Source organism: Bos indicus, chromosome 5 (assembly GCF_029378745.1).
Source record: "Bos indicus isolate NIAB-ARS_2022 breed Sahiwal x Tharparkar chromosome 5, NIAB-ARS_B.indTharparkar_mat_pri_1.0, whole genome shotgun sequence".
Lineage (NCBI taxonomy): Eukaryota > Metazoa > Chordata > Mammalia > Artiodactyla > Bovidae > Bos > Bos indicus.
In genome coordinates this window covers 108,532,708-108,560,388 of record NC_091764.1, presented here as the reverse complement: position 1 = coordinate 108,560,388, position 27,681 = coordinate 108,532,708, and the positions used below count along the sequence as shown (strand labels likewise).

Here is a 27,681-nt window from a genome sequence, read left to right as displayed (position 1 = left end):
TTGTCTTTTCCTTCCAACCCAGCTTTGGGAACTCAAAGAATACCTAGTCCACCCTCTGTCCCTTCCCCTCTCCTCAAGAGTCCTGCTCATACATTGCACTCCATGCTCAGTGGTCACGACTATCCACTGGGAAGCAGCATTCCTGGCTTTCCTGTGAATGATCCCATTATCTACCTGGTAACGCTCTGTTCCCACCACCTCCATGCCACAGCATTGCATGGGTTTAGGGCAGCCAAGAGCGGAGAAGAGGCTTGTAGGATACTGTGTGATATCTCTTATGTGCAATTTAAACAATACAAATGAAGAGACATGCAAAACAGAAACAAACTCAGGTCTAGGGGCTTCCCTGGTGGCTCACTGATATAAAACCTGACTGCTGATGCAGGAGATGTGGGTTCGATCCCGGGTCAGGATGATCCCCTGGAGGAGGAAATGGCAACCCACTCCGGTGTTCTTGCCTGCAGAACCCCATGAAGAGGGGAGCCTGGCAGGCTACAGCCCATGGGGTCGCAAAGAGTCAGATACGACTTAGCAACTACACAACTACACACACACACACACACACAAACGCTGCAAGTGAAACGTGCTCATCTGAAAGCCTGACGCACACGCGTGTCCCTCCACCTCCTGGAACAAAGGATGCCTCTGTCCCTGGAGGGAGAGTGATCCTCTTGGATACGGGAGGGGTGACAAGTGAACTCACAATGGAATCTGCCTTGTCCTGGCTGGAGTCCCTGCACTCGACTCACAGAGGCATTGACCCTCCTTTTAGACATGACGGACGAATCCTCACACAGCCCTGAAACCTGAGCCCCAGCTGGGCGGGACCAGCTCCACTCGGGGTCTTCTCTCCAGAGATGGGCCAACGCTCTCTTACATTCCCTTTACCCAGAGAAATGACCACCACCTCGGCTCCCTTGGAGAGCACATCGCACAACACACGACCTCACTGGATGGCTCTCGGAACAGCTTTGGCCAGGCCCTCGGTGCTGGGCAAGCCTGGGGGTGCGCAGAGGAGGGCTGGGCTGGCCCCCTGTCTCCGATTCTGAACCGAAGGCACAGCGTCTGCCTGACACCCACCCTTGTGGGGGCCGCCAACCCAGCAGATGCTGGCATGTCCCCGACGCTCCCTGGGCTCAGGGCAGAATCTGCACCTGCTGGTGTCACGGGGCTGGCATTTTTCACCAGTAGGACGCCCTGATAAGGAGCTTGCTAATCTTCAAGTCAGGAGAAATGAGGCCTGCTACACTGAATTCTGCCACCCCCTCTCTCCAAAGAACTCCCCTGCCGCTTTCCTTATTTCCTTTTAAAAGTTTCTAAAATACAGTTTTATGTATTTTTTTAAATTAAAAAATCAATGCAGATTTTACTCTGAAAAGTATGGGGGGAAACAGGAAAGAAATAATAAACAGTCTATAGGTTTTCCATCAAGAATAGCACTTGCAACATTTCGCTGATTTTCTTCCAAGTCTTTTTATAAACTTACATAAATCAACTTTTAACTGTATCATACTTCACATTTTGCTTAAGACCCTGTTTATCCATTTAATGTTACATTGTGAGTCCTATTCACGACATTACGTATTTCTGGAAAACATGATTTTAATGGTTGCTTTATAAATATATCACATTTCCTGTTTCTAATGCTATTTCCATGAAATAATTAAGACAGGCAAGAACCTCGGCTTAGTGGCTAAAACAATCTCTAACTTACTAGAGAGATCAGAGTGCAGACCTACATGGTATATAATACAGAAGTTGGAGCCTAGCTAGGAAAACCAGAGAAAGTGAATCAATTTAGCAATATTTTGAAACAATATTTTGAAATCAATTTTTGAAACACACACACTCACACAACTGTCTGGGGACAAAGGTGATACACTCAGGGGCTGGGGGTCGGGGGGAAAGGCTCTGGGCTCTTAAGGGACCCTCCAGGTCCAAGGCCCTGTGTTGCCTGTGGTGTCAACACTGCCAAGCACAGAAGGAAGAGCTGTTTCAATAAAGCACAAGGTCTGGAGAGTAGGGAAGTCGGACAGCTTTTCACAAACAACGGTACTCTCTCAGAAAAGACTCAGGTTTTCTTTCTGGCCACAGATGCGTATTCACACTGTAGAGAGCTCAGAAACTGAGTTTCAAAGCAGCATCTTTAAAGCCAAGTTCCAGGCCGTACTTCTTTAGATGCGTGCCCACTATGCACGTCAACAACCCCACCGTCTGGCCGCTGTTCCCTCCACACCCCTCATGCCGCCACGCACCGCAGCCATGTTTCCAGCTTGGCCTCCTCCGGCCTTTCATGGACACGCTGATTTAAACAAAAAATCACTCTGGGGATTTTCATTGGATTTGTGCAACTTACTCCCATTTCGTGTGTGTGTGTGTCTACATATAGTTGCCATCACATTTGGGCTACAAGAAAGAGCTGATATACCCTAGGTAATTACTGTTTGAGTTGGAAAACTGACATAAAAAAGCATGAAGACAATCTGATAAATGGTGGTAAGGGGAAGGTCAAATTTCTTATAGTAAAATGGAATCTGGAAACATGCTAGCTCACTGCTGTATGGCTGGGAATGAAAAAGTGGACTCTCAGGCCTCTGTTCTTAATCAGAGATGAATCTCACACTGACTTAAATATATTTCATGCTCAGGTGCTAACTGATAACAAAATACGTAGTATTTTGCGCTCTGTAATTTTTCAAAGTCCAACTGAAAAGTTACAAAAATAACAGAATTTGAAATTTTTTTCCAGGATAAAAAGTATTTCTGTGCAATGGCCAAGATGCCCTTTTCTTCTCATGTTAAAGGTAATTGCTTTTTAAAAACAAAACAAAAAACTAGAGAGCTTACTCCATGAAAGCATATGAAACTGCTCAGCCAGCAGTCTCCGAACGTGTCCATTAAGAGAAAAGTCACTGTAGCCTCTGTGAGACACATTTAGCCATGTCCATCACGGGGAAAATGCCCTTATCTCTCCCCTCCCCCTCCAAGTCTAACTTGGGCCGACCACTCAGAAAAGAAACTGTATTTCCCGCAAGGAAGAACTGTGACCGCCTAACCTCAGGAGGGAAGAGGGACACTCGCCAAGTAGGAAGAGGACGCTCACAGGATCCAGAAGTTGTCTTTGGCCCACACCAACTTCAGAGGATTGGTAAGAAGTCCCACCAAAAGCAAGATGATCAGGCCACATCACAGTTCTACAGCTGTGCAGAACTAGAGCTACTTTTTTTTTTTTTTTTGGCAAAAAGAAGTTAAAAAATGAACTTGTCGAGATAACCTCTGCTTCTAACAAACAGAATGCCAAAATGGCAACATTCCCCGAATCCTACATTTACCAAGTTGTTGAGGAAAATCATTTAAATTTAAAGAACAGATGAGAGCCTTTCAGTTGATGTCTTGAAAGCTTTGTTTCTTCTGGTAAGGATTTACTTGCTTATGAATCAGATCCTCAAAATGGATTCAGAGGCCAGTGTGTGATGACATAAAGTGACTTCGGGAAGGTGTTTATCTTAACCTCCCCTCCACTTGAGTAAGACTGGATGTCCAGAGGTGTTTTAGAAGACAGGCAAGTTGCTCCTGTATGCTATGACACAGACTGTAATGGAAAAGTCTACAGCATCTCATTTCTGCAGCCCATTCATCTAAGAGATGGGGACACACCAGGATGGGACATGTGATCAAGTCCATGGCTGCTCTCCTCTCCCCACTGTTTCTGCATCAGACCTTCTTAAGTACAGGGTGGCTGCTTGTGACACATTCTGGGAGCTCGTTTTGGGAGCAGAGGTTTTATACCTTGTACTGAACATTATGTGGGACTTAATGCATTTGCCCTTGTGGTACTAATGTTTTACTGTTCAAAAGATGCCACTATTTTTTAAGCTGCTGCTAAGTTGCTTCAGTCGTGTCTGACTCTGTGTGACCCCACAGACGGCAGCCCATCAGGCTCCACGGTCCCTGGGATTCTCCAGGCAAGAACACTGGAGTGGGTTGCCATCTCCTTCTCCAATGCATGAAAGTGAAAAGTGAAAGTGAAGTCGCTCAGTCGTGTCTGACTCTTAGCGACCCCATGGACTGCAGCCTACCAGGTTCCTCCGCCCATGGGATTTTCCAGGCAAGAGTACTGGAGTTGCCATTGCCGTCTTCGTTTTTTAAGCTAATTAACATTTATTGATCATTTACTGTGTTCCTGGCAAAGTAATTTTGTACTGATGATTTCTCTGTCACTAAAAGATCCTCTTGTTCTTCCTTCTGTCTGCTGACATCCTGGGAGGCATGTTCAGATGTTCCTGAATTACTGCATAAACACCAGAGGCAGTTCTGATTTCTCATTGGGTCACCATCACACTGCTGTCTCCCAAGGTAGGCTCATCAAGAAAGTCCCAGAACAACCAACGCATTGACTTCCCAAAAACATTATTCTCTTAATGATGCTCTTGTCCAGAGGCCCCAGCAGAAAGCTGAACTTTGAAAAGTAAAAAAGAAGGCAAGCAAAAGTGAACAGGTACATGAAAAGATGTTCAACATCACTACTTATTAGATAAATACAAATCAAAGCTACAATGAGGTACCACCTCACACCAGGCAGAAAGGCCATCATCAAAAAATCCACAAACAACAAATGCTGGAGAGGGTGTGGAGAGCAGGGAATGCTTCTACACTGTTGGTGGGAATGTAAATTGGTACAGCCACTGTGGAGAACAGTATGGAAGTCCCTTAAAAAACTAAAAACAGATATCATATGACCCTGCAACCCCACTCCTGGGCAAAAATCCAGAGAAAAACATGATTTGAAAGGATATGTGGACCCAATGTTCACTGCAGCACTATTTACAGTAGCCAAGACACGGAAGCAGCCTAAATGTCTATTGACAGAGGGATGGATAAAGAAGCTGTTGTACATATACACAGTGGAATATTACTTAGCCATGAAAACGAATGAAATGCCATCTGCAGCAACATGGGCGTTTCTAGTTAGAACCAGACATGGAACAATGGACTGGTTCCAAATTGGGAAAGGAGCACTTCAAGGCTGTATACTGTCACCCTGCTTATTTAACTTATATGCAGAGTACATCATGTGAAATGCCAGGCTGGATGAAGCACAAGCTGGAAACAGGTTTGCACAAGATTGCAGGGAGAAATATCAATAACCTCAGATATGCACATGACCCTACCCTTATGGCAGAAAATGAAGAGGAACTAAAAAGCCTCTTGAGGAAAGTGATGAAAGTGAGGAGAGTGAAAAAGCTGGCTTAAAATTCAGCATTCAAAAAACGAAGATCATGGCATCACTTCATGGCAAATAGGGAAACAGTGGAAACAGTGACTTTATTTTCTTGGGCTCTAAAATCACTGCAGATGGTGACTGTAACCATAAAATGAAAAGACGCTTGCTCCTTGGAAGAAAAGCTATGACAAACCTAGACAGTATATTAAAAAGCAGAGACATCATTTTGCTGACAAAGGTCCCTCTAGTTAAAGTTATGGCTTTTCCAGTAGTGATGTATGGATGTGAGAGTTGGACTATAAAGAAGGCGGAGCACTGAAGAATTGATGCTTTTGAATTGTGGTGTTGGAGAAGACTCTTGAGAGTCCGTTGGACAGCAAGGAGATCAAACCAGTCCTGAATATTCATCGGAAGGACTGATGCTGAAGCTGAAGCTCTAATACTTTGGCCACCTGATGCAAAGAACTGATTCATTGGAAAAGACTCTGATGCTGGGAGAGACTGAAGGTAGTAGGAGAAGGGGACGACAAAGGATGAGATGGTTGGATGGCATCACCAACTCGATGGACATGAGTATGAGCAAGGTCTGGGAACTGGTGATGGACAGGGAAGCCTGGCGTGCTGCAGTCCATGGGCTCGCAGAGTCGGACATGACTGAATAACTGAACGGGGGGGTTCAGTTCCTTGGTGGCTCAGATGGTAAAGATTATGCCTGCAATGAGGGAGACCTGGGTTTGATCTCTCGGTTGGGAAGATCCCCTGGAGGAGGGTATGGCAACCCACTCCAGTATTCTTGCCTGGAGAATCCCCATGGACAGAGCAGTCCGGTGGGCTATAGTCCATGGGGCTGCAAAGAGTCGGACATGACTGAGTGACTAAGCACAGCACAGCACCGGAAACACAGAGGGTCCTAGAGAGTGTCATACTCTCTATGACATCCCTTTTATGTGGAATCTAAAAATAACTGATACAAATGAATTTACATACAAAAAAAAAAACCAGAAAGAGACTCACAGACTTAGAGAACGAACTTATGATTACCAGGGTGAAGGGATAACTTTGGAGAGGTCACGTACACACTTGGATAATTAAAATGGATCGCCAATAAGGACCTAACTGGGAACTGTGCTCAGTGTTAAGTGGAGCCTGGATGGGAGGCGGGTCTGGGGGAGGATGGATACATGTCTGTATCTGGCTGAGTCCCTTCGGTGTTCGCCTGAAACTACCACAACATTGTTAATCAGCTATTCCCCACTACAAAATAAAAAGCTTTAAAAGTCTGGGGGAAAAAAAGGAGGCACAGGAATAAAATTTGGCAGCCTGGCCTCAAAGTCCTTTTTCATGCCAAGAACTGAGTGTATCTTCTTGGTTATGATGAGTGTCAGGACCAGGAAGATGAAGGATGGCACCAGGTCTCTTCACAAAGGTTTGGAGCAGGTGTTACCTTCTCACTTCAATGCAGCTACTTTGTGAAACAATGCGGTTCTTTCAAGAAACAGAGTGAATGGAAATGACATTTTTGCTACATTAATTAGATATACTGTATATCAACTCACACATATTATTAACACTAAAAAAATTATATATTTGACTTAACAAACATTTAGTGAGTGCCTTTATGCTGGGCCACACACAGCTTTTGCTGGCAGGAATATTAAGAATGACATGCATGAATGCTAAATCGCTTCAGTTGTGTCAGACTCTATGCAACCCCATGGACTGTAGCCCACCAGGCTCCCCTGTCCATGGGATTCTCCAGGCAAGAACACTGGAGTGGATTGCCATGCCCTCCTCCAGGGAGATGTGGCCCTATTTTGCATTAAAAAAAAAATCATGAGATAATGGAGCTAATGTGTTGAGTGTACAAGAGAATTAAAATGTGTAAATTCAGGATTCATATCTGTTTTAACTTTCATTTTGAGGTTCCCTTCAGGCAAACCTTCTAACTGCTAAATAAACCTCTTTATCTTGATTCAAGGCTTGGTTTGACTTGTTCTTCACAGATAACGTTATAAAATTCAACAACTTTTGTATTCTTAACGTTCTCTAAGATCCAACTTTTTATTTAGCCTTCCTATCTGGAGCACAGACAGGACACTCAATGGATCCCCTGCATGTTTTTGGTGTGGTGGTCCTTACTCATCTTTAATCCTAACAAACTGAAGACAATTGTGCATTCCAGAACAGCCTTCTGTCTTATGCATCTGCAAGAGAGACGCTGGGCAAACACATGCCTCGTGGGGCTGCACCCTCACGAAAACCAATAATGCCAAACTAAGAAGGGTTCATGCTTTACACCTGCATGCCCTTCATCAAAAACCAAACTTCACTGTTAACAATGAAAACCGGGAACATTTCAGCAGTGTTAGCCTGAGTTGGTGCCTAGCTAGAGGGCTACAGTGATTGAAAACGAAAAAAAATTTCTTTTTGGGGGGAAGTCGATAAACTTCTAAAATTTCATGAAAAGTTAAAGGATAACCTAAAGTTAAATGCAGACAAGTTCAGAGCTCCAAGTCCTGACCCTCCACGTCACAACCATTTTTCATGTGTGTCTACTTCACTCCCCACACAAACTTTACAGAATGGGAAACAGTCTTGCATTCCTCTTCCAAAACAAAAAGTCATGACAAATACAAAAGCCAGAATGACATTGAAAGTGTTAGTCGCTCAGTTGTGTCTGACTCTTTGTGACCCCTGCCAGGCTCTTCCGTCTATGGGATTTCCCAGACAAGAATACTGGAGTGGGTAGCCATTCCCTTCTCCAGGAGATCTTTCCGACCCAGGGATCTAACCCAGATCTCCTTCATAGAAGGCAGATTCTTTACCGTCTGAGCCACCAGGGAAGCCAGGATGACGTTACTTCTACTATAAATATTCACTGTGGGTTTTGAGCATGAGCTGCCCATTCTCCCTGCTCAGCTCTGCAATAAACGCTCCCCTTGCCCCACCAGAAACTGGTGTCAGTAGACTGGCTTTGCTGCATGTGGGTGAGCAGGCCCAAGTTAGGTTTGGTGACACAAGGTCACTGATATGAATAGATGTTAATCAGAAAACTTACTGTAAACAAAAATACCTGGTTCTAAGAGTAAAAACTCTCTCCAAAGGTTTCAGATTTAAAAGGTTTCATGGCTTGTAAAAGTGTGTGTTTAGGAAAACTGGAAAAGGTTACAGATTTGAAACATGAGAAAAAAAAAACAAACCAGTGGGAATCGTTTACAAACTAAAATGCAATCATTTCCTCTCAGTTTTACAGCTCAGAAATCTGTTGCCAATTTTCCTTTAAGCGCACATCACCACTCCAGCAGAACCAAACAGAACCTCCCCTATTTCCTGATCCAGATATTCTGTACTCACAGTTGTATGGAGATGGGGAGCGGGGTTCAGAGTAAGATGAATCTGGGAATCTGAACCACAGGACTGCTAACTGCAGTGTGCCTATTTACTCCTCATTCAGTTAAAACCCAACGTGTCTTATTCAGATCCAGAAATTCCACTTGAACAGAGAGCAGTGTGAGGGAAGGAGGCTCTGGCTGAGCCCACCTCCCTGTGGCTGAGAGCAGGTTGGGGCAGGAGGTATTCTAAGTTCTTGCTTCAGTACTTGGAAACTTGTAAAATACATGAAAATGAGGTGACTCACCAACAAGAGGGCAGACAGTACATCCAGATGAAGATGGGGGAGATTAATGGGCAGCAAGTGGACAGAATGCTGCAGGAGGCAGAGAAGCCGGACAAGCCAACCCCTGGAGGGGACACCAGGGGACGCACAGCGGGCACCCTAAAGGGGTGCTCAGACAGGACACAGACTCAAGGAAGCACCCACTCTGTGAGACTCAGAGCTGCTAGGAGCAGGTATGTATCCCAAGATTCCTCTTCCCTGCTCTTTAAATAAAGATGGGAAAGAAGCATCTTCAATTTAGTTCTTGGCTTGAGGCTTGCCTCTTCACAATAAATTATTTATTGTATTCTAGTAAACAACGTAGGGGTTAAATACTTGTGTGTGTGTGTGTGTGTGTGTGTGTGTGTGTGCGCACGCATCGATGTGTATATACTTTACATGACTTTCCCATAGCAAAGTTCCAGGGCTGTATACTAATGAATGTCAAATTATGGGGAAAATGTCTGGGCACAGGAGAGAAAATGAGGCAAAAGAGGAAGAAGCTCACACTTTTTGAGCGAGCGAGCCAGCTGAGGGTGGATACTGAATTTCACAGGAAAAACCAGGTAGGCAGCTGGCCACAGGCAAGAACAGTGGCCTCAGCTCCTTGTGAGTCTGTTCACACACCATGTGCCCACATCAACTCCCACACCCGCCGGTCCTCTGGGGCCTAAAGTCCAGCTGCTGCTGGACTGCTGCTGTGGTCAATCACTTCTTGGCTTATTAAATGCTTACAAGACAGAAGGATGGATCTGAGAAAACAGCAACATGCTTGTTGCTTGCTGGGCGGAACACAGTGACGACCTCATCAGGACACTTCGTTTTCTTCTCTAACCTTTGGGAATGGAGGGCGGGCATGAAAGGCTGACCTAGCTAGGATCTCAATGAGTCACCAGAGAGGAGCGTCTAGGTTATGGGTCGCCCAGCCACTCGGTCTGCCTCAGGGTCCACAGGAAGACAGAGAAGGAAAGAGGCAAGCGTGGTTATCTAGTGACTAGGAGATGTGACAGCTGATCTATCAAGGGCTCCCAAGTGGAGGCCAGGCTCTGGAGGAGACTCTTCTGTGACGGGCATTTATTTTGAGGCTGGGTTAAAAGGACAGGTGTGTGTGTGTCTGAGGATGGGGGTGTGTGTGTGTGTGTACGTACACGCGGAGGAGCTGACACAAGAGATTTCGCCACCAGTTCCATGTGATGGCAGTACCAGTGTCGACGCCAGCGTCTCCAGCTGAAAGCGCCTGACCACCCCACCCCCGAGGGTCACTGTGCCCTCTGAAGCCTCATTAGACAGGAAGCTGGGCTGGGAGGGTACAGGAGGGAGGGAAGGTTCCTATAGCCTGGAAGGCAGGGAAGACGGAAATGTATCTGCATCCCTGTGTACACATCAGAGACGAGTATCCATGCTGTCAGAAACGAGCTACATACAGGCACTGAATCTCCTGATGCTGAAGCTGGAGACAACCAGGACATGTCCTGTGGCAGGTCAGAAGCATCTGTGACTCGGTGTGTGCAAGGACGTACCTGTACACAACTTGTAAGGGCAATGGGGGGCCAGGGGGCAAGATGGGGAGAAAGACCTGTGCTCGTATTTCAGCAAGAGGACAGCTCAGGACCTGCTTGACTGAGAGGCAGTAAACACTCTAGGACATCAGCCATCAGCCCTTCAGGGACAGAGAACAGTGCACCGGGGGTGGGGGCGCAGGAGCATCAGGGTGGGGCCTTCACCCCTCCAGGCTGAACCAGCGCCCCACCTCTACCCGCTGCTCTGCCTGTGTCCTCATCCCCGACCCCCCCACATGAAGAATCCCCTCTCCATCCACACACACCAAAGTGTCATCCATCTGAGGACCCAAGCAGGATCTTGGCTGCTCTGAGCGGTCCTGCCTGGACTTAGGTCTGCCACAGTCAATCAGGAAATCATCCTGAAAAAGCAAATTCTTTCTGAAAATTTTATACACCATGAACAAATCCCACGGATTAACGATTTCCAGACATCACCCCCTTCACCTTGGGAGTCATCCAGGCTTTGGGTGGAAGAAAAAGATTTGGGAAAAACAAAAACTAGGAAGACTGTTTTCCGTTATGTTTTTCCCTACCCAGTTTTTCTATTTGAGAATAAAACCTCCCACATAGTCACTGAATTAATCTCTCCTTCCCCTATTCTCTGTTAAAATTCTTTAGCATAACAAAAACTCTGATAGACATCACCATTTCAATCGCTAGTTGCTGAGGTTTAAGCAAAGCTTTATTATCTGAGGATACACCAGTGACTCTGCCAAAGAGGCTCAGCACGGAAACCTACAAGTGGTGACTGATATCATACAAGGTAACAGCCAGGGTTACCTTTATTTTCCTGGGCTCCAAAATCACTGATATAGTGACTGCAGGCATGAAATTAAAAGACACTTGCTCCTTGGAAGAAAAGCAATGACAGATAGATAGCATATTAAAAAGCAGAGACATCACTTCGCCAACAAAGGTCCGTCTAGTCAAAGCTATGTTTTTTTCCAGTAGTCATGAATGGATATGAGAGCTGGACCATAAAGAAGGATGACCACTGAAGAATTGATGCTTTTGAACTGTGGTGTTGGAGAAGACTCTTGAGAGTCCCTTGGACTACAAGGAGATCAAACTAGTCAATCCTGAAGGAAATCAGTCCTGAATATTCACTGGAAGGACGGATGCTGAAGCTGAAGCTCCAATACTTTGGCCACCTGATGCAAAGTAGCTGACCACTGGAGAAGATCCTGATGCTGGGAAGGATTGAGGGCAAGAGAAGAAGGGGATAACAGAGGATGAGATGATTGGATGGCATCACCGACTTGACAGACATGAATTTGAACAAACTCTGGGATGTAGTAAAGGACAGGGAAGCCTGGCACGCTGCAGTCCATGGGGTTGCAAAGAGTCGGATACGACTTAGTGATTGAATAACAACAATAATAACCTTCACTATTTACATGTTGTCTGTGGTGGGTTCCTTACTTCATGAGCAGAGCTGGCTAGATCTGACAAAGGGTAAAGATCACAAAGGATATAACACTTACTCTCTGTACCTTTACAAAAAGGTCTGCCAATCCCTAAAGCAGACCTATTCCAGATAACGGGTGAACATAATATCAGAGAGGAAATGCTTACAATCTTCTCAGATTATTTAAGAAGTAAATAATTACAGTTAAAATTTCAATTCATAATGAATATCACTGCTATCAATACTAACATCAGGGGCTTCCCAGGTGGCACAGTGGTAAAGAATCTGCATGCCAATGTAGGAGATACAAGAGACATGGGTTTGATCTCTGGGTTGGGAAGATCCCCTGGAGGAGGGAATGGCAACCCACTCCAGTATTCTTGCCTGGAGAATTCTTCCCGACAGAGAAGCCTGGCGGGCCGGAGTCCACGGGGGTCATAAGAGAGTCAGACATGACTGAACATAAGCACAACAGCAGTTTTGCTGGTTGGTTGGTTGTTTTAAAGAAACATACAATTTGCTTCCTATCTCCCAATGCCAATACATTTCTATAGCTTCTTCCCTTTCAAAAAACAGTAATAACAACGCAAAATAAAACACTGGTTGAACAGAGAACTGGATGTGGCAATGAGTAGAACCAGAAAATTCAGAGGGCTGCTGTGTCTCCGGCTTGCTCCCCTCCCACCCACCGCCTACCGGTTGCCACGGAACATGAAGGCCATGGTGATTCACCCCCTGAGGGCACCCCCAGGCTCGTGGCTTGTCACCTGCCCCAACACCTGTGGAGGGTGATGGTAAATCCATCTATTCTTTGACATTTCAGCCCTCAGAAAGTGAAGCCTGAGATGCTCTGCCCCACTCCACGCCAGATGGTCTTGGTGACTCGCCCTAAAGGAACAGGACACAGCAGAGGTGAGCATGTGTGACTTCCGACTACAGGACCTAAGAGTCACAGTGGCTCCTTGCCACATTCTCTTCATTGCTCACTTTGGGTCCATATGGATAGGAATGGAAGGTTCCCGCCAGCAGCTGGCATGGACCATGAGTGAATATGCACCCACATGGGCTCTGGCTGCATCAAGCTTTAAACTACAGATCCAGCTGACATCCTGCCTGCAGTCCCAGAGACACTCAGGCAAGAGCTACCAAGCCAAGCTACTCCCAAATTCATGACCCAAAGAAAACCCTGAGATAACAGAGATACAGTGTTTTTTTAATGCTGCCAGGTTCTGGGGTAATGTGTTATGCACAAATAGAGAATTAATTCCAGTAAGATGGATGAACCTAGAGCCTATTATACAGAATGAAGTGAAGTAATTCATTAATAGAGAAATAGAGCTACTAGAGAAGGAAATGGCAATCCACTCCAGTACTATTGCCTGGAAAATCCCATGGAAGAGAAGCCTGGTAGGCTACAGTCTGTGGGGTCGCAAAGAGTTGGACACGACTGAGCAACTACAGTTTCATAGAGATACACCTTCAGCAGCACCCACAGGGAACCACCGAGAGGTCACCAGATTCACACGATAACTGCCTGGCACACTGCCTGCCATGCTTAGTCGCTCAGTCGTGTCCACCTCTTTGCGACCCCATGGACTGTAGCCTGCCACTACCTGCCCCTTCCTCCGTGACCCTCGAGTCTTTGGTGCAGACCTGGGTTTTTCTACTGCACCTCGGATAATAATTTTTTCTGTTGGAGAAAATCTGTCATTCAGTATTTGTTTCATAGTCCTAAGACGTGTATTTCAACCCACCTACCTGGTGCAGTGTAGGTACACGGAAAGACTCCCAATAAACAGTTCTGAGCTAATTTTCTCATTTCAGTCCATTTTAAACCAAACCATAAAAACCTCAGACCACACTTATGGACTTATTCTGTGTACCTTTGGACCCAGGAGTCAGTGGCAGGAGAGTGGATGGAGAATGTGTATTTTAACTTGTAAAAACGTGAAGTCAAGGATAAACAGCCTGGTTCAATTCTGGAGGATGTCACAGTGTGAACACTAGATTTTAAATAGTGACCCAACAAGTGACTATGAGAACGTAAACATCTAAGAGGCTTTCGTTTAATACCCAAAATGCCTTAAGAAAAAGCTGAGTGACGTATTTTATAGTCACATGAAAAGGAACCCAGACAGTGTCAGAGCATTCTGGGCTTGCCAAATCCCTCCTCAGGCAGAAAGTCTATGATTCTAGTCTTGAAACTGAGAAAGAGAGGGAGGTACATGTCCGTGCTATCTTTCAATGAGAAGACATGAAATCTCACTAACAAGTGGTTTGCCTTAAAACCTGAATTTTCACCAAAAAGAACCAGCCATCTGTTTTGAATATTTTAAAGACTAAGCCTCTATTTGAGCTGTGCTTTGATCTCCTAGGATAATAGGAAGACAGTGATACAGTCCAGCTACACCTCAATCAAGTGTGTGCATTTAATTCATCCCAGAAACGCCGACCGCCAGGCCCAGCTGCAAGCTTCAACCTCGTCATCGCGGGACTAGAAGGAAGGACAGAGACATCAAGGGGGAATGGCTTTTTTGTTTTGGTTGATGATGCATTTTTGGGTTCAAGAAAATAGTCCTTTAACCCAAAACAGACAGTAATCCTAAAGACAGAGAGAAATATATAGAAAATAACAAATTAGGGAGAAGTTGAGGACAAGTTAATGAAAGAAATACTGCAGAACCCTATTGTAACACGACTGTTGTTTAACAGCTCAGATAAGATGCGAGTCAGATCACATCCTCCAAAACATAACTCTATAAAATAAAAACATGATGTAATAGGCAAGCATGAGGGCTGTCTCCTGGAACTGGTATTAAAAGGGGTCTCGTCACATGTTAGCTGAGGGGTAGGTGATAAATTTGGCAGTGTATCCTAGAAGGTGCGCTAGGAACTGACTGGGATCCCCCACACATGAACTGTGTCAGATCACAGGATGACCTGTCAGGGTACAGAGCTGTTCAGTCACTAAGTCATGTCTGACTCTGCGACCCCATGGACTGCAGCCCGCTAGGTTTCTCTGTTCTTCACCATCTCCCACTGTTTATTCATACTTATGTCCACTGAGTCAGTGATGCCATCCAACCACCTCATCCTCTGTTGCCCCCTTCTCCAGCCCTCAATCTTCCCCAGCATCAGGGTCTTTTCAGGGTACAGAGTAAATTAAAAGTTTAAAAATACCTACTACACATGCATGAAACTTCTAATACATGCAACTTTTTTTTAGGGCAAAAGCTCCCCAGTTTTTTTTTTTTCAAAAACTATTTATTGAGCTCCACAGGGTCTGCCCACAGGACTGTGAAAAACAATTAGGATGTGAAGGATTTTATTTTGCATGAAGTGCAAGGATATTTTTATTATCCAGGGAGAATGCCTGAGTTACAAATAAGGCCACAAACAGAAAGAAGAGGGCACATCCTCATTAGTAAAATGCTCCTAATTGTTAAGGACCCATGTTCCAGAAATGCTTAGAACACCGCAATTTTCAGTTTAAGTAATAAATCAAGTGAGTCTCAGGACAACGTCACCTTAAATCATTCAGCAGAAACTATAAAAATGTAGGGGGGAGCCTGTGGAGCACTGTATAGTGTGTCTTAAAACTACACTGAAAGGGCTCTCCCCGAGTATTTATAGCTCGATCACGTGGCCCGAGAGGCCCCTGCCTCACTGAGCTCACGTGATCACCAAGTCCCTCAAGAATCACTCAGACCCTCTGTGTCGAGGCAGCCTGCAAACCATCCTCAGGTGAGAAAACTTTAGCAGGAAAAGGTGCCTGCCAGCGTGGTTACTTCTTAGAAGGCGATGGGGTCTGACTTAAGGTCTGCAGCTGACCTCCCACAGGGACACCCCTCAGGCAGGATGGGTGATGTCATCAACAATTCAGAGATTCTGAAAAGAAGACGTTTCTCTTGCTGCAGGAAAAATGAATTACTAGGACTGTGCGTGACTTGTGCAGCGAGAGGAATGTTACTGCATTAGGAGAGAGGGGAAATCTATGAAGTAAACAGTAGCACCAGGGGATCCTGTGAACCCTGGAGGGGTTTAAGCACTATCACTACCAATATCACACAGCCCACTGAGCACTTCCCGGGTGCTGGGCCAGGGGCTAAGTGCACTGAGAACGTCTGTACTTGTAACCCCACCAGGACCTTCGCTGTAGGTTTCATCACTGCCACTTAGCAGATGGGAACCTGACGCTTGGAGGAGAGGTGAAGTGACTCCAGGGAAATTCCACAGCTACTGAGTTCAAATTCGTTTGAGAGGCAAAGCATGTTATTTAACACCAAACTAAACAGCCATAAAATAATATACCTGCCATACAAGGGACACAAAAGAAAACATGTTTTGTCAGTTTCACAGGTGGGATATAACAGAGAAACTACAAAAGGCAGGATAAATAAAATCAGAAATGAAAAAAAGAGGGACTTCCCTGTTGGTCCAGTGGTTCAGACTCTGTGCTCCCAATGTAAGGGGCCTGGGTTGGATCCCTGGTCAGGGAACTAGATCCTAAATGCTGCAACAACGAGTTCACACGCTGCTATTAAAGATCCTGCATGAAGACGGAGGAGCTCAAATGCTGCACTTAAGACCTGGCTAAGCTAAACACATAAATAAATATTTTTAAAAAAAGGAAATGAGAGAAGAAACGTTATAACTGATACTAAATACAAGAATTATGAGGCTACTATGAACAATCACATTTCAATAAACTGGACAACCTAGAAACAAATTAATTCCTAGAAACATAAAACCTACCACATCTGTTATCACGAAGAAACAGAAAATGTAAACAGACCAATGACAAGTAAGGGAAATGAATCTAATTAAAAACCTCTCAAGATACAAAAGCTGAGGACTAGCTTGTTTCACTAGTGAATTCTAAGAAACATTTCAAGAAAAAGTCACACCAATCTTTTGAAAACTTTTCCCAAAAAATACAAGACCGGAGAACTCTTCCACATTCAGAAGATACCTAAACCAGAAAAAGATGTTGCAAGAAAAGAAAATGACATACCAGTATCTCTGCTGAACACAGATGGAAAAGTTCTCAACAAAATGTTAGCAAACTAAATTCAACGACACATTAAAAGGACCATTTGCCACAATCAAGTGGGGTTTATTCTAGGGATGCAAGGATGGTTCAACACCTGCATTGATGGTTGAAATCAGTCTGTGTGAAACACCACATGAACAATATGAACAATCAAAGTTATATAATCGTCTCCACAGTGCAGAAGAAGCATTTGACAGAATAACATCCACTTACTAGGGGAAAAAAAAGCCTCTCAAGCAGAAAGAGAGGGAACTGGAAGGACAGTCTGCTCTCATGGATTTAAATAATTAATATTGTTAAAATGTTCCTACTACCCAAAGCAATTTACAGATTCAGTGCAGTCCCTACCAAAATTCCAATGGTATTTTTCACAGAAATAGAGCAGAGAATTCTAAAATTTGTATGAAACTGCACTGGGGCCTTTTAAGACTCCAAATGTGGTGGGGCCTGTAAATGTGTGAAAATGTGGTGTACATGCAGCTGACCCTTTAACAATGCAGGGGTTGGGAGCACTGACCTTCTGCATGGTCAAAAATCCGTGTATAACCCAAGAGTCGGCCTTCTGTACCTGCGGTGCCTGTGCGTCCCTCACTCCGTATCCGTAGATGCGGCCGATGGTGACGGTGCAGTACCGTAGTACTTACTGCATAGGTGGACCTGTGCAGTTCAAACCTGTGCTGTTCAAGGGCCAACTGTACACACACACACACACCGAGTACTACTACTCAGCCATAAAAAAGAAGAAAATCCTGCCATTTGTGACCACACGGATGGACCTTGAGGCCATTATGCTTAGTGAAGTGACTCAGAGAAAGACAAGCACTGCACAATCTCACTTACATGTGGAATCTAAAAAAAAAGCCAAACTCATAGATGCAGGAACAGATGTGGTGGTTGCCTGTGGTGGGGTTTAGGGGTGGGCGAAATAGGTGAAGGGGGTCAAAAAGTGTAAACTTCCAGTTTAAGATGATAAACGTGTCCTGGAGATATAAAGCACGGTGTGTACGGTTAATAATACTCCACTGTATATTTACATGTGTGCTCAGTCGTGTCCGACTCTTTGCAATCCCATGGACTGTAGCCCACCAGGCTCCCTTGTCCATGGGGATTCTCCAGGTGGGAATACTGGAGTGGATTCCTCCTCTAGGAGATGCCTTCCTCCAGGGAATCTTCCTGACCCAGGGATCGAACCCGCACCTCTTATGTCTCCTGCACTGGCAGGTGGGCTTTTTTACCACTAGAGCCACCTGGGAAGCCCCCCTTGCTAGGAGTTAGACTCTCCTGTGGGAGCAGACAGGGAGGATGGAGGCTCAGGATCTGTGGGCCCTGTTTCCTCTGACACCATCAGGTCTTCTTCTATGTCTGGAAAAAGGGTCAGCAATCCAAACCCAGCCCCCTTCCCACATGTGGGGAGGGGCGCCCTGCTAGGGCGGCACGGAAGCCCCTATGCGCTCCCAGGACGGACAAGGCGGCTTTGCTCTAGGTGGGGCCTGGTGATCTCCACCTGACTCCTGCACGACTCCCCCCGAGGCTCCACAATGACAATCCCGCCCCTTGTGGGGCACAGTGTAGACCATGAAAACCAGCGCGCTGACTCGCTCAACCTCAGCTCTGTCTGGCATGCAGCATTCCAGCCCCAAGAGCTTCCTGGCTGGCACTGTGTTTCAGCTTCTTCCACAACCTCAGGGTGAAGCCACGTGGCAGGTTTCCCATCTTCACAATGCACGCTCCTTGCCATGACTTACCTCATCGTTCTCCTCGGCTGTGTCTCCATGAGAGCTCTACACCACCCGTGTGATTTGATCGGGGGTAACACCGAGACACAGACTTCTCAGGGAGAACTGACCTCAGCAGAGCGAGATGGCCAACAAGCATGGGCAGTGAATCCAGAGGGTGCAAGGCCATCAGGATGTGTGAACTTATTCATCACCATTATTATTTTTTCTAAGCAAAGGATTTCCTCAGTCAAACCTCCAGGGCACCAGATCAAAGAGAGAGGCTGACACAGCCGGACCGCATTTTCTAGCCAATTGGCCGGTAAAGCAGAATCTAGACAGTGTCCTGGCAACTGTTTGACGCGGCAGCAATCCACAGAGGAGGGGAGAGCAACTCTGGAGACTGACTCTGTATTCAAAAAGTCTTGTATCGCTTCTTCCCTTCTCTTTGGGAGCAATGTCCAAGCCCCAGGGGACTGTCCCACTGGGCACTGTGCAAGAAGCACTGACCCTGAGAATCCAGAGCATTCTTCTATACACAGAAACTGAAGCTTTTAGTCCAAAGTGCAGGTTTGTTTGTTTTTTTTTTTAAAGACTAAATAGTATTAATTATCATAAGAAGTACACCCCAAACCTACTGGTAGAATATCTGATTGATTTCTTCTATTTCCAGTTTGATGTGAGTCAATATAAACCTTACCAGGACACTGTTAAATCATGCCAGAGTGGGTAGTTTATAAATAAAATAACAACAGGAGAAATTTAGCTACATGCCCTGGAAGTTCTTCCAAAAATGTACAAAAAGAAATGACAAAAGTGACTATTAACATACAACAAGGAAAAATAAAAAAGCCACAGAACCCAAACCCTGCTATGTCACAAGCGAGCGATACACACGGGAACCAGGTGAGATGAGAAAGCAGAGAGCAAACCAAGGATTCAGTGAATCACAGAGAAACAGGATGTGAAATGATTGTGTGGAAGAAAAAAAAAAGTGAAGGCAAACAGAACACGTTTCTGTAGTTCAGGAAAGCCGTTCTCACCGTTCTGAACAAAATGGCTGAACTAAGAGCAAGTGGGGGCTACGCCCAGATGCCCTCCTCCTCGTCCTACGGGGAGGACGCAGGGCCCAGCGCAGCGTGGGGACGAAAAAGAGCTGGTTAGTACTCAAGACAGAGACAGGCATGACGCAGCCGCAGAGAACGGCCTCTGGCTCCCGACCCCCCACACCAAGCTCTGACCTGCCCTCGTTTTGTCCCCGCACGTCCAACCTCCCCACTTCCTTGACACGCTCTTGTCTTTTGGGCAAAACGACCAAGCTGGAGGCTTTTCTTTCTTCTTCCTCAACCCTTCCCCATTCCTGTTTGCCTCCCGCTCCTCCCAGGCATCCAATCCTGGTATTAGTTAGCAAAACCTGTTTCAAGGGAAGGCTGTAATCCTCACCCTACGTGTGTGCTGAATTCTCAGTCATGTCTGACTCTGTGTGACCCCATGGACTGTAGCCCACCAGGCTCCTCTGTCCATGGGGTTTCCCAGGCAAGAATACTGGAGTGGGTTGCCATGCCCCGCTCCAGGGGATCTTCCTGACCCAGGGATCAAACCCAAATCTCCTGCATTGCAGGCGGGTTCTTTACCACTGAGCCACCAGGGAAGCCCCCTAAAATCCTCACCCTACATAAACTGGCATAAACTCAGTTCCAGGTATCAAGAAAACAGTCAGAGAAAAGCAAATGGCTTCTTGGCGAGGACAGATTGCTGCCACTGGGCAGACAGCTCTCTGCTTTGCCTAAAGATTGCACTCTTTCCCTCTAAAGTATAAGCCGCCTCTACGGGCTTAGTGAATGTCATCATACAATGATTATAACCTTCTAAATCTTAGAAAAAAAACTGCATTTTCGATATTATTGTGCTTTCATGTGCAGCGTTTCCTCTTCGTCTCCTAAGACGGAGCTATGTATCTGGAGGAGGGGCTTAGTGGGGGAGTTCCTCTGGACTCTTCGATCATATGGATGTAATTACTTAACTATTATTTTTCTCCCTCAGCTGTATATGTTAAGATTGAGTGTGATGGAGATGTTGAAATCTGATTTTTGGCAATGGGATATGAGGTAATCTGTTCACTGCTCTCCCCCATCCATCATATTCAAGATCTTGGGAGAGTTCCCTTCTTCCAGAACTGGCACTGGATATGGCTCCCTTCAGGCTGACTCAGTGCCTCCTTTGCACTCATGAGGAGCTGAAGGCAACAGTTTAAGGAGGATGTGGATGGAGAGGTCCACCAGGGAGACAGGAACGAAAAAACTAAGTTTCAACCTTTCCGTTTAACAGGTGATGAGCAGAGATTTTCAAATTTTCAGGTAAATACACACCCTGAGTTGTGTGTGCCTCACTGAGCTTATACGGAAAGTTTTCTTTTTCTACTGAAGCAGGACAGATACAAATTAGTGAGTTTCTCTGAGAAGATTAATTTTTTTTCTCATCTCAATTTAAGGATTCTTTAGTGTTCCTTTCAAATCTGTTGGGTAACTCCTCTTAAAATACTCAGAATCAGGCACCACCTTCCTATACAGAAATGGACTCCGTATTTAGAAAAAAAGTTTTCAGAAACTGATTATTTTTATTTTTCTAACTTGTACCCCAGAGTCTGTAACACGCTACTACAGAATACATCAAAACAAAAGCATGCTGGTTTTTCAGAAGACAACCGAGAGCAGCCTTACCTGGTCTGGGGAGGGTTTGTGATTGCTTTGACCGGAATGGGAGGATCTGAAGTGGTCGTCCTCGTAATTGTCGGCCATTAACTTCATTCGATTTTGTGTCTAGGAGGAAACGATTCACAAGGTCAAGCTCAGGCAAAATCTCTACGACACACTGTACAGTAACAAGCACATTAAAAATGTACCAAGAAAGGGTATAACGGATCCCGTCTGAAATAAATTAAACGTAGGATTTCTGAGGATACTGGGTGGTGGTGGGGGGAAAGCTCGGGCACTGCTACACGCTGAACTGTGCCCCCTCAAACCCATGCTGAGGGCGTAAGCCTCACATACCTCCATACATATGGAGGCAGTCTTCGGGAGCTGATTACGGTGAACTGAGGTCATCAGGGTGGGACCCTGATCTGATGGGACGGTGGCCTTCTAAGAAGGGGGAAGGACACAGTGGGGAGGGGGCTTCCGAGAGCCAGGAGGAGGGCTCTCATGGGAACTGGGTCAGCTGGCACCCTGACCTTGGATTTCCCAGCCTCCAGGGGGGTGAGAAAACAAATTTCTGCTGTTGAAGTGACTCAGTCTGTGGTATTCTGTTACAGCATCCCAAGCAGGCTAAGACAGGCACCTAAACTGGCATGCGAATTCTGGACGGAAGAGTAATTTCCTTAAATTAAGAACTTCATGCAGTGCCTGTTTTTATTTTTTAAAATAAAGAGTGGATGACACCACACATGAGAGAGAACACTGTGACCCTATTTTTTCACTTCGTGCTGGGCAGCACCCATCTTGCCAGGTCACTGTGAGAGTTACTCATCCTTTTAAACAACTATTCCATTTGGGGGAGATGTTATTTAACACACAGACCATAAATACCGGAGGAAAAGTTATCCTTATCTGTAAATGAAATGATTATATACTGAGAAAAATCCAGAGAATCATCTGAAAAATGATTACAACTTACGATAAAGTTCAGTAAGGTGATCGGACAGAAGCAACATATTAAAATTCAATGACATCACCATTTTCTTTATACCATCAATAAACAATTCAGGCTTTGGAAATGAGTTAAAGATTCTGAAATCCTTCTCTTTAGTCCTAAGACTGGAAGTGGATTATTCTCTCATGGCCTCTCCTCCAAGTTCACCAGAATGGAGGAGCAGATTGGATTCTGTGTGGTTGGTTAACTTAAGCCCTAAGCGAACGTATGGACACACACACATATATATACACATCTATAAAACATTTTAGAGAATTTACTTTGCAGAACAAGCAATTTAGAAAATCCACAGAACCCTGTGCATATGATCAAACAGCAATATTGTTAAAACCTGAGGTTCTGAAAGCATTAAAAATACATTTGCTAATGTTATATGATTCAAAAATGTTCACTGTAGATAATTTAAAACAGAGAAAAAAAATTACCCCTAAGTCCCTCTAACCAGTGATAATCATTGTTAATATTTATGTGAATCTGTTCAGTCTCTTTCCTATGAACCTAAATAGTAGCATGTTCTGATTTATTCTTTGCTTTTGCTATAATGCAGTATTTTAAAACTGTGATTATTGTGCAGTGTATTTTGACATCTGGTAAGACATGTCCTTCTTCACCAATTCTGCTTTGTCAAAATCTGATTGGGTATCTTTAAAACATTTTCTTGGTAAATGTAAGACATTTTGTCTAGTTCCATAAAAAAGTTTGCAGAGATTTTTCTTTGGTACTTTTTTCACATAATGATGCCTAAGCAGGGGCTTTAGAGCCAAACTGCCCAGGCCTGAATTCTAGTTCTGCTTTTTACCAGCCAGCTCAGCTTGGGCAAGCTGCTCACATGCTCTGAACCTCAGTTTCCTCTCCTTTAAAATGTGCATAGCAATACCTTCTCCCGGTAAGACTGTTGTGAAGATTAACCAACCGAGGTACTAACATAAGCGCTTACAAAGGCACCTGGCATAAAATCAATACCCAACTAATTTTAGCTATCCCTATTATTATGAACATTCCATGTCACTAAATATTATTCTAAAAATCTACTCGAGAGTCCCTTGGACTGTAAGGAGATCAAACCAGTCAATCCTAAAGGAAATCAACACTGAATATTCTCTGGAAGGATTGTGAATTCACTGGAAGGATGCTGAGGCTCCAATACTTTGGCCATCTGATGTGAAGAGCTGGCTCATTGGGAAAGACCCTGATGCTGGGAAAGATTGAAGGCAGGAGGAGAAGGGGACAGCAGAGAATGAGATGGCTGGATGGCATCAACGACTCAAAGGACATGAATTTGAACAAATTCCAGGAGACAGTGGAGGACAGGAAAGCCTGGTGTGCTGCAGCCCATGAGGCCCACAAAAAGGCAGACACGACTGAGCGACTGAACAACAAACTCTAATTTTAACCGGCTGCACAGTGTTCAATTGAATGGATGCTTAATGAGCCCCATACTGTTGGGCACTTGGGCTCTCTAGATTTTTACTGAAAAACAATATACATACATTTGTAGCCAATTCCTCCCTCCAGGATATAATGACAGAAGAGAAAATCCTTATCAAAAAATTGTGATATCAAATTTCTTTTCTGAGAAGACTCGAAGTGGCCTTGAAAACACGCAGGGGAACGTTTCTCATGTCACGTGGTGCTGTGTGACCGATGGAGAGGCTTCTGCAACGAGGGAGGGAAAAGCAAAGGGCAGGGGCACGCCAGAAACACCTCCACGTCAACTGTAAGAGGAATGTGCGGCAGAAGCACACTTGGACAGCTATTATCTTAGAACGTGACACACAATCTTGAAGGCCTGATACTCAGTGCGAGTTTAGAAACTTGGAGAAGAACTGATAAAGCACACGCAAATCCCCTTCCAGAGCAGGATGTATCTCAAGTATCTCTGAGGTATGAGACTGAAAGCCTCCAAGAAGAACTGATCATAGGAGATAGATAAGACCAAAGGTTACTTATTTCATGTAAGCGAATGAAGAAGTAGATACAAGAACGTCTCCATTTCTGAAAGACCTGAGGTGTATCCAAGTTGAGCCAGGGTTCCCAGGCCTAAGGTTCATTAATTTGGTGTGAAGTCTGTTCCCTGCACAGACAGAGGCTGAGCGCTAAGCACCCGACAGCTCACAGAGTAGTAGATGTTATACAGACCCTGCAAACGGCACTGTTCTCAAGGAGCTCTTGTACCGCTCTTCTTAAGATAAGCCAGCAAGCATGAAAGGTGCTTTTTAGCCAAATATCTTCCCTTCTGAACCATGCCACGTGCCTATGCAGACAGCTGGACTCCCTTGGTCCCCTGACATGAAGAATAAGATTGTTTGAAGCAGTAAAGAGAGGGGGGGAAAAAAAAGATGGGAAGAAACTTGCTGAAATCAACTTTGTAAGCCATAAACGTGTACCTCTGTATACAGTTATATACACCCGTTCAGGGAATTCGCTGGTAGCTCAGTCAGTGAAAAATCTGCCTGCAGTGCAGGAGACCTGGGTTCAATCCCTGGGTTGGGAAGATCCCCTGAAGAAGGGAATGGCAACCCACTCCAGTATTCTTGCCTGGAGAATTCCGTGGACAGAGGAGCCTGGTGGGCTACAGCCCATGGAGTCACAAGAGTCAGACACGACTGAGCGACTAAACCACCACCACTCTGCCAGAGGAAAAGGAGCTCCTCGTTTAGATTGCTAACCTTTTCTTCTGAGACTGAGATATCAGTGCTCAGACACGGCAGTTCAGAAATGACACTTCACAGAAAAATATTTTAGTTAGGCTCAGAAACAGTATATGCTGGTGATCCAAACCCAGGTACTAAAAAATGTTTGAATTCTGATCAGTTATCTGGTTGTTCACTAATCTTTGCTTTTTGGCTTCTGAGAATGCTATTAACCTACCTAAATGAGCTTTAGAAAGAATAATACTTAGAAATATTCTGAGATATTTTAGAAAATATATAAATAAAACTTTACTAATTAGCATTATTTCCAATTATCTTGAAGAAAGCAATAAAATGATTTCTGCCTACATTCATTGAACCTTGGAAATCATTTTATTAATATTATAGTGAATTTCAGTTAAACTTTGTTATATTGGTATTTGATATATAAAATGAAAAAAGCATAGTCTCCATTATTTTTAGGTGGGTCAGATGCAACATTGGCTATAAATTTTACAAAATTTCAACAAATTACCTTTGAGCTTTATTTTAAACTTCATTACATTAAAAAGTATAAATTAGTTATTATTCTTTAAAAATTTTTAAATTTATCTTTGGCTGTGCTGGGTCTTCACTGCTGCAACTTCATTCTCTAGTTGCAGTGTGTTGGCTTTTCATTGAGTGGCTTCTCTTCTTGTGGAGCCAGGCTCAAGAGTGTGTGGGCTCAGCAGTCGCAGCTCCTGGGCTCTAGAGCACAGGCTCAGTACTTGTGCACGGGCTTAGCTGCTCTGTGGCATGTGAGATCCTCCTGGACCAAGGATCAAACCAGTGTCTGCTGCACTGGCAGGCGGGTTCTTTACCACTAAGCCACCAGGGAAGCCCTATGAATTATTCTTCAGTTGTTCATTTATCTTTCTAGCTGGCAAAGTTCCTCTTCCACTGGTTGGACAGCTCTGGGGGGCTCCCTTGGAACAGTGCGGGAGGCAGAGGACAAGAGCTGGATCAGAAGAGAGAACTGTGCTGAATTCAGCCCAACAGCTGTCACTGTCAGACTACCTTCACACCCTATTCTCTCAACTAGAGGGCAAGCTCTAGAATAGAAAAATGTGTTTCCTACTGATTTTAAGATCTTTTTTCTTTTTGATGTGGACCATTTTGAAAGCCTGTAGTGAATTTGGTATAGCATGGTTTCTGTTGTTTACCTTCTGGCTTTTCGGCCATGGGGCATGTGGGATCCCAACTCCCTGACCAGGGATGGAACCTGCACCCCCTGTATTGGGAGGTGAAGTCTTAACCCCTGAACCAGCAGGGAAGTCCCCCAACCAATCCTGTTTTGCTTTTCAGAGAAACAAGTTTGGTAGTTTAATTATGGTCCTGGTTAGGATCACAATGGGAAAGGAGAACCATCCTGCGCACTTTCTATGTGGCAGACTTTCTGTGTCCTTGGACGTGACATCACCCCTGCATTCTGGCAAATACGCGCTAAGCTCGTCTTGTCTGTCCATTTCTTGCTCCAGATCTAGAATCAGCCACTTTACCGAAGAGCTCACTTGGTCAGCGGGACACCAGTGGGTTAGGATGCTCAGGGCTGCAGGATTATCGCTGCTTCCAGGCTGTTTCAGTTCAGAGCTGGGGAAAACTTTTTTGTAAAGATGAAGAAGATTATGAATGAACAGCAGTATTTTCAATTTAGATTTAAGAGTCTAGATCCGACCCTTAAAGAATAAGTTTTTACTTAACCTCTTTGATTTTATACTTTATATATCCTTTTTCCTCTTAAGCTGAAAAACCTTGGTTCCTTACAATGATGTAATTAGCTTTTATTGGCTTTATCCATCAGAATAGTTCTTTGAAAATACCAATACCAATGTAACCACTATCAATATGCCTTCAGCATGAGCTTTAAAATTTCTTTGCATTATTTTTCTTCTCACTGGCGAGTATTTTACTGAGAATGTACAGAGAAAGATCTGTAATATATACAGTTAGCTGAAACAATCCTAGGCTCTATGTGGCTATGTCAACAATTTAACAAATAACTAGATTCATCTGTTTACAAAACTCAAGAACTGCTTTCCCCACTTTCTGATATGATTTTATTTTTATTTATGTAAAACATCTGTATGATTCTAGGGTCAAAACTTTATATATAAAACTAGGTCCCTTCAGAGAAAACCTGCTTTCAACCCTGCTTCTCCATTCTATTCATTTCCTCTTTTCATAGGAAATTTTGGGCGTAAATTTTAAATTCATCTTTAAATCTTTCTTTATGTACGGTAAGCAAGCATGCACTCTCACAAACATTTCTGCATTCACCCACCTTCGTCACATGAAAAGTAGAATACTGAGGACTTCCCTGCTGGTCCGCGGCTAAGACTCTGCGTTCCTAGTGCAGGGGGCCTAGGTCCCACCCTCATCAGAGAGCTACACCAAACTACATCCCAGGAGCCGCAAGAAAGACACAGGATGGCCAAATAAATGATATTCTTAAAAGCAGAATATTAAATACACTATTCTTGCTTTTTCATTTACCAAAGTATTCTAGAAGCGGCTCCATCTCTCCCTCCATTCTGTTAGATGTACTATAACTGATTCAACCAGCACCCACCGCCGGACACCTGGGTTATCTCCAGTCTACTGCTATTACAATCAACCGGCACCTGGGTTCTTCCCACCCTACTGCTATTACAAACACTACAATAGCTAACACTACAGTAGCACAT

At 44.6% G+C, this 27,681-nt stretch overlaps 1 protein-coding gene across 9 annotated transcripts in view; it reads right to left on the bottom strand.

The window, feature by feature from the left end:
- ERC1 (ELKS/RAB6-interacting/CAST family member 1) overlaps positions 1-27,681 on the bottom strand; it is a 267,450-nt gene that overhangs the window by 23,619 nt on the left and 216,150 nt on the right. For 5 of the 9 annotated variants that reach the window (XM_019961732.2, XM_019961735.2, XM_019961731.2 and 2 more), the window contains one exon: positions 21,338-21,436. In XM_019961732.2, the coding sequence (XP_019817291.2) occupies positions 21,338-21,436 (99 nt within the window). Of the gene's footprint in view, positions 1-19,660; positions 19,727-21,337; positions 21,437-27,681 lie in introns of all 9 variants that reach the window. The other 4 variants (XM_070788689.1, XM_070788687.1, XM_070788686.1 and 1 more) reach the window with 1 other exon arrangement.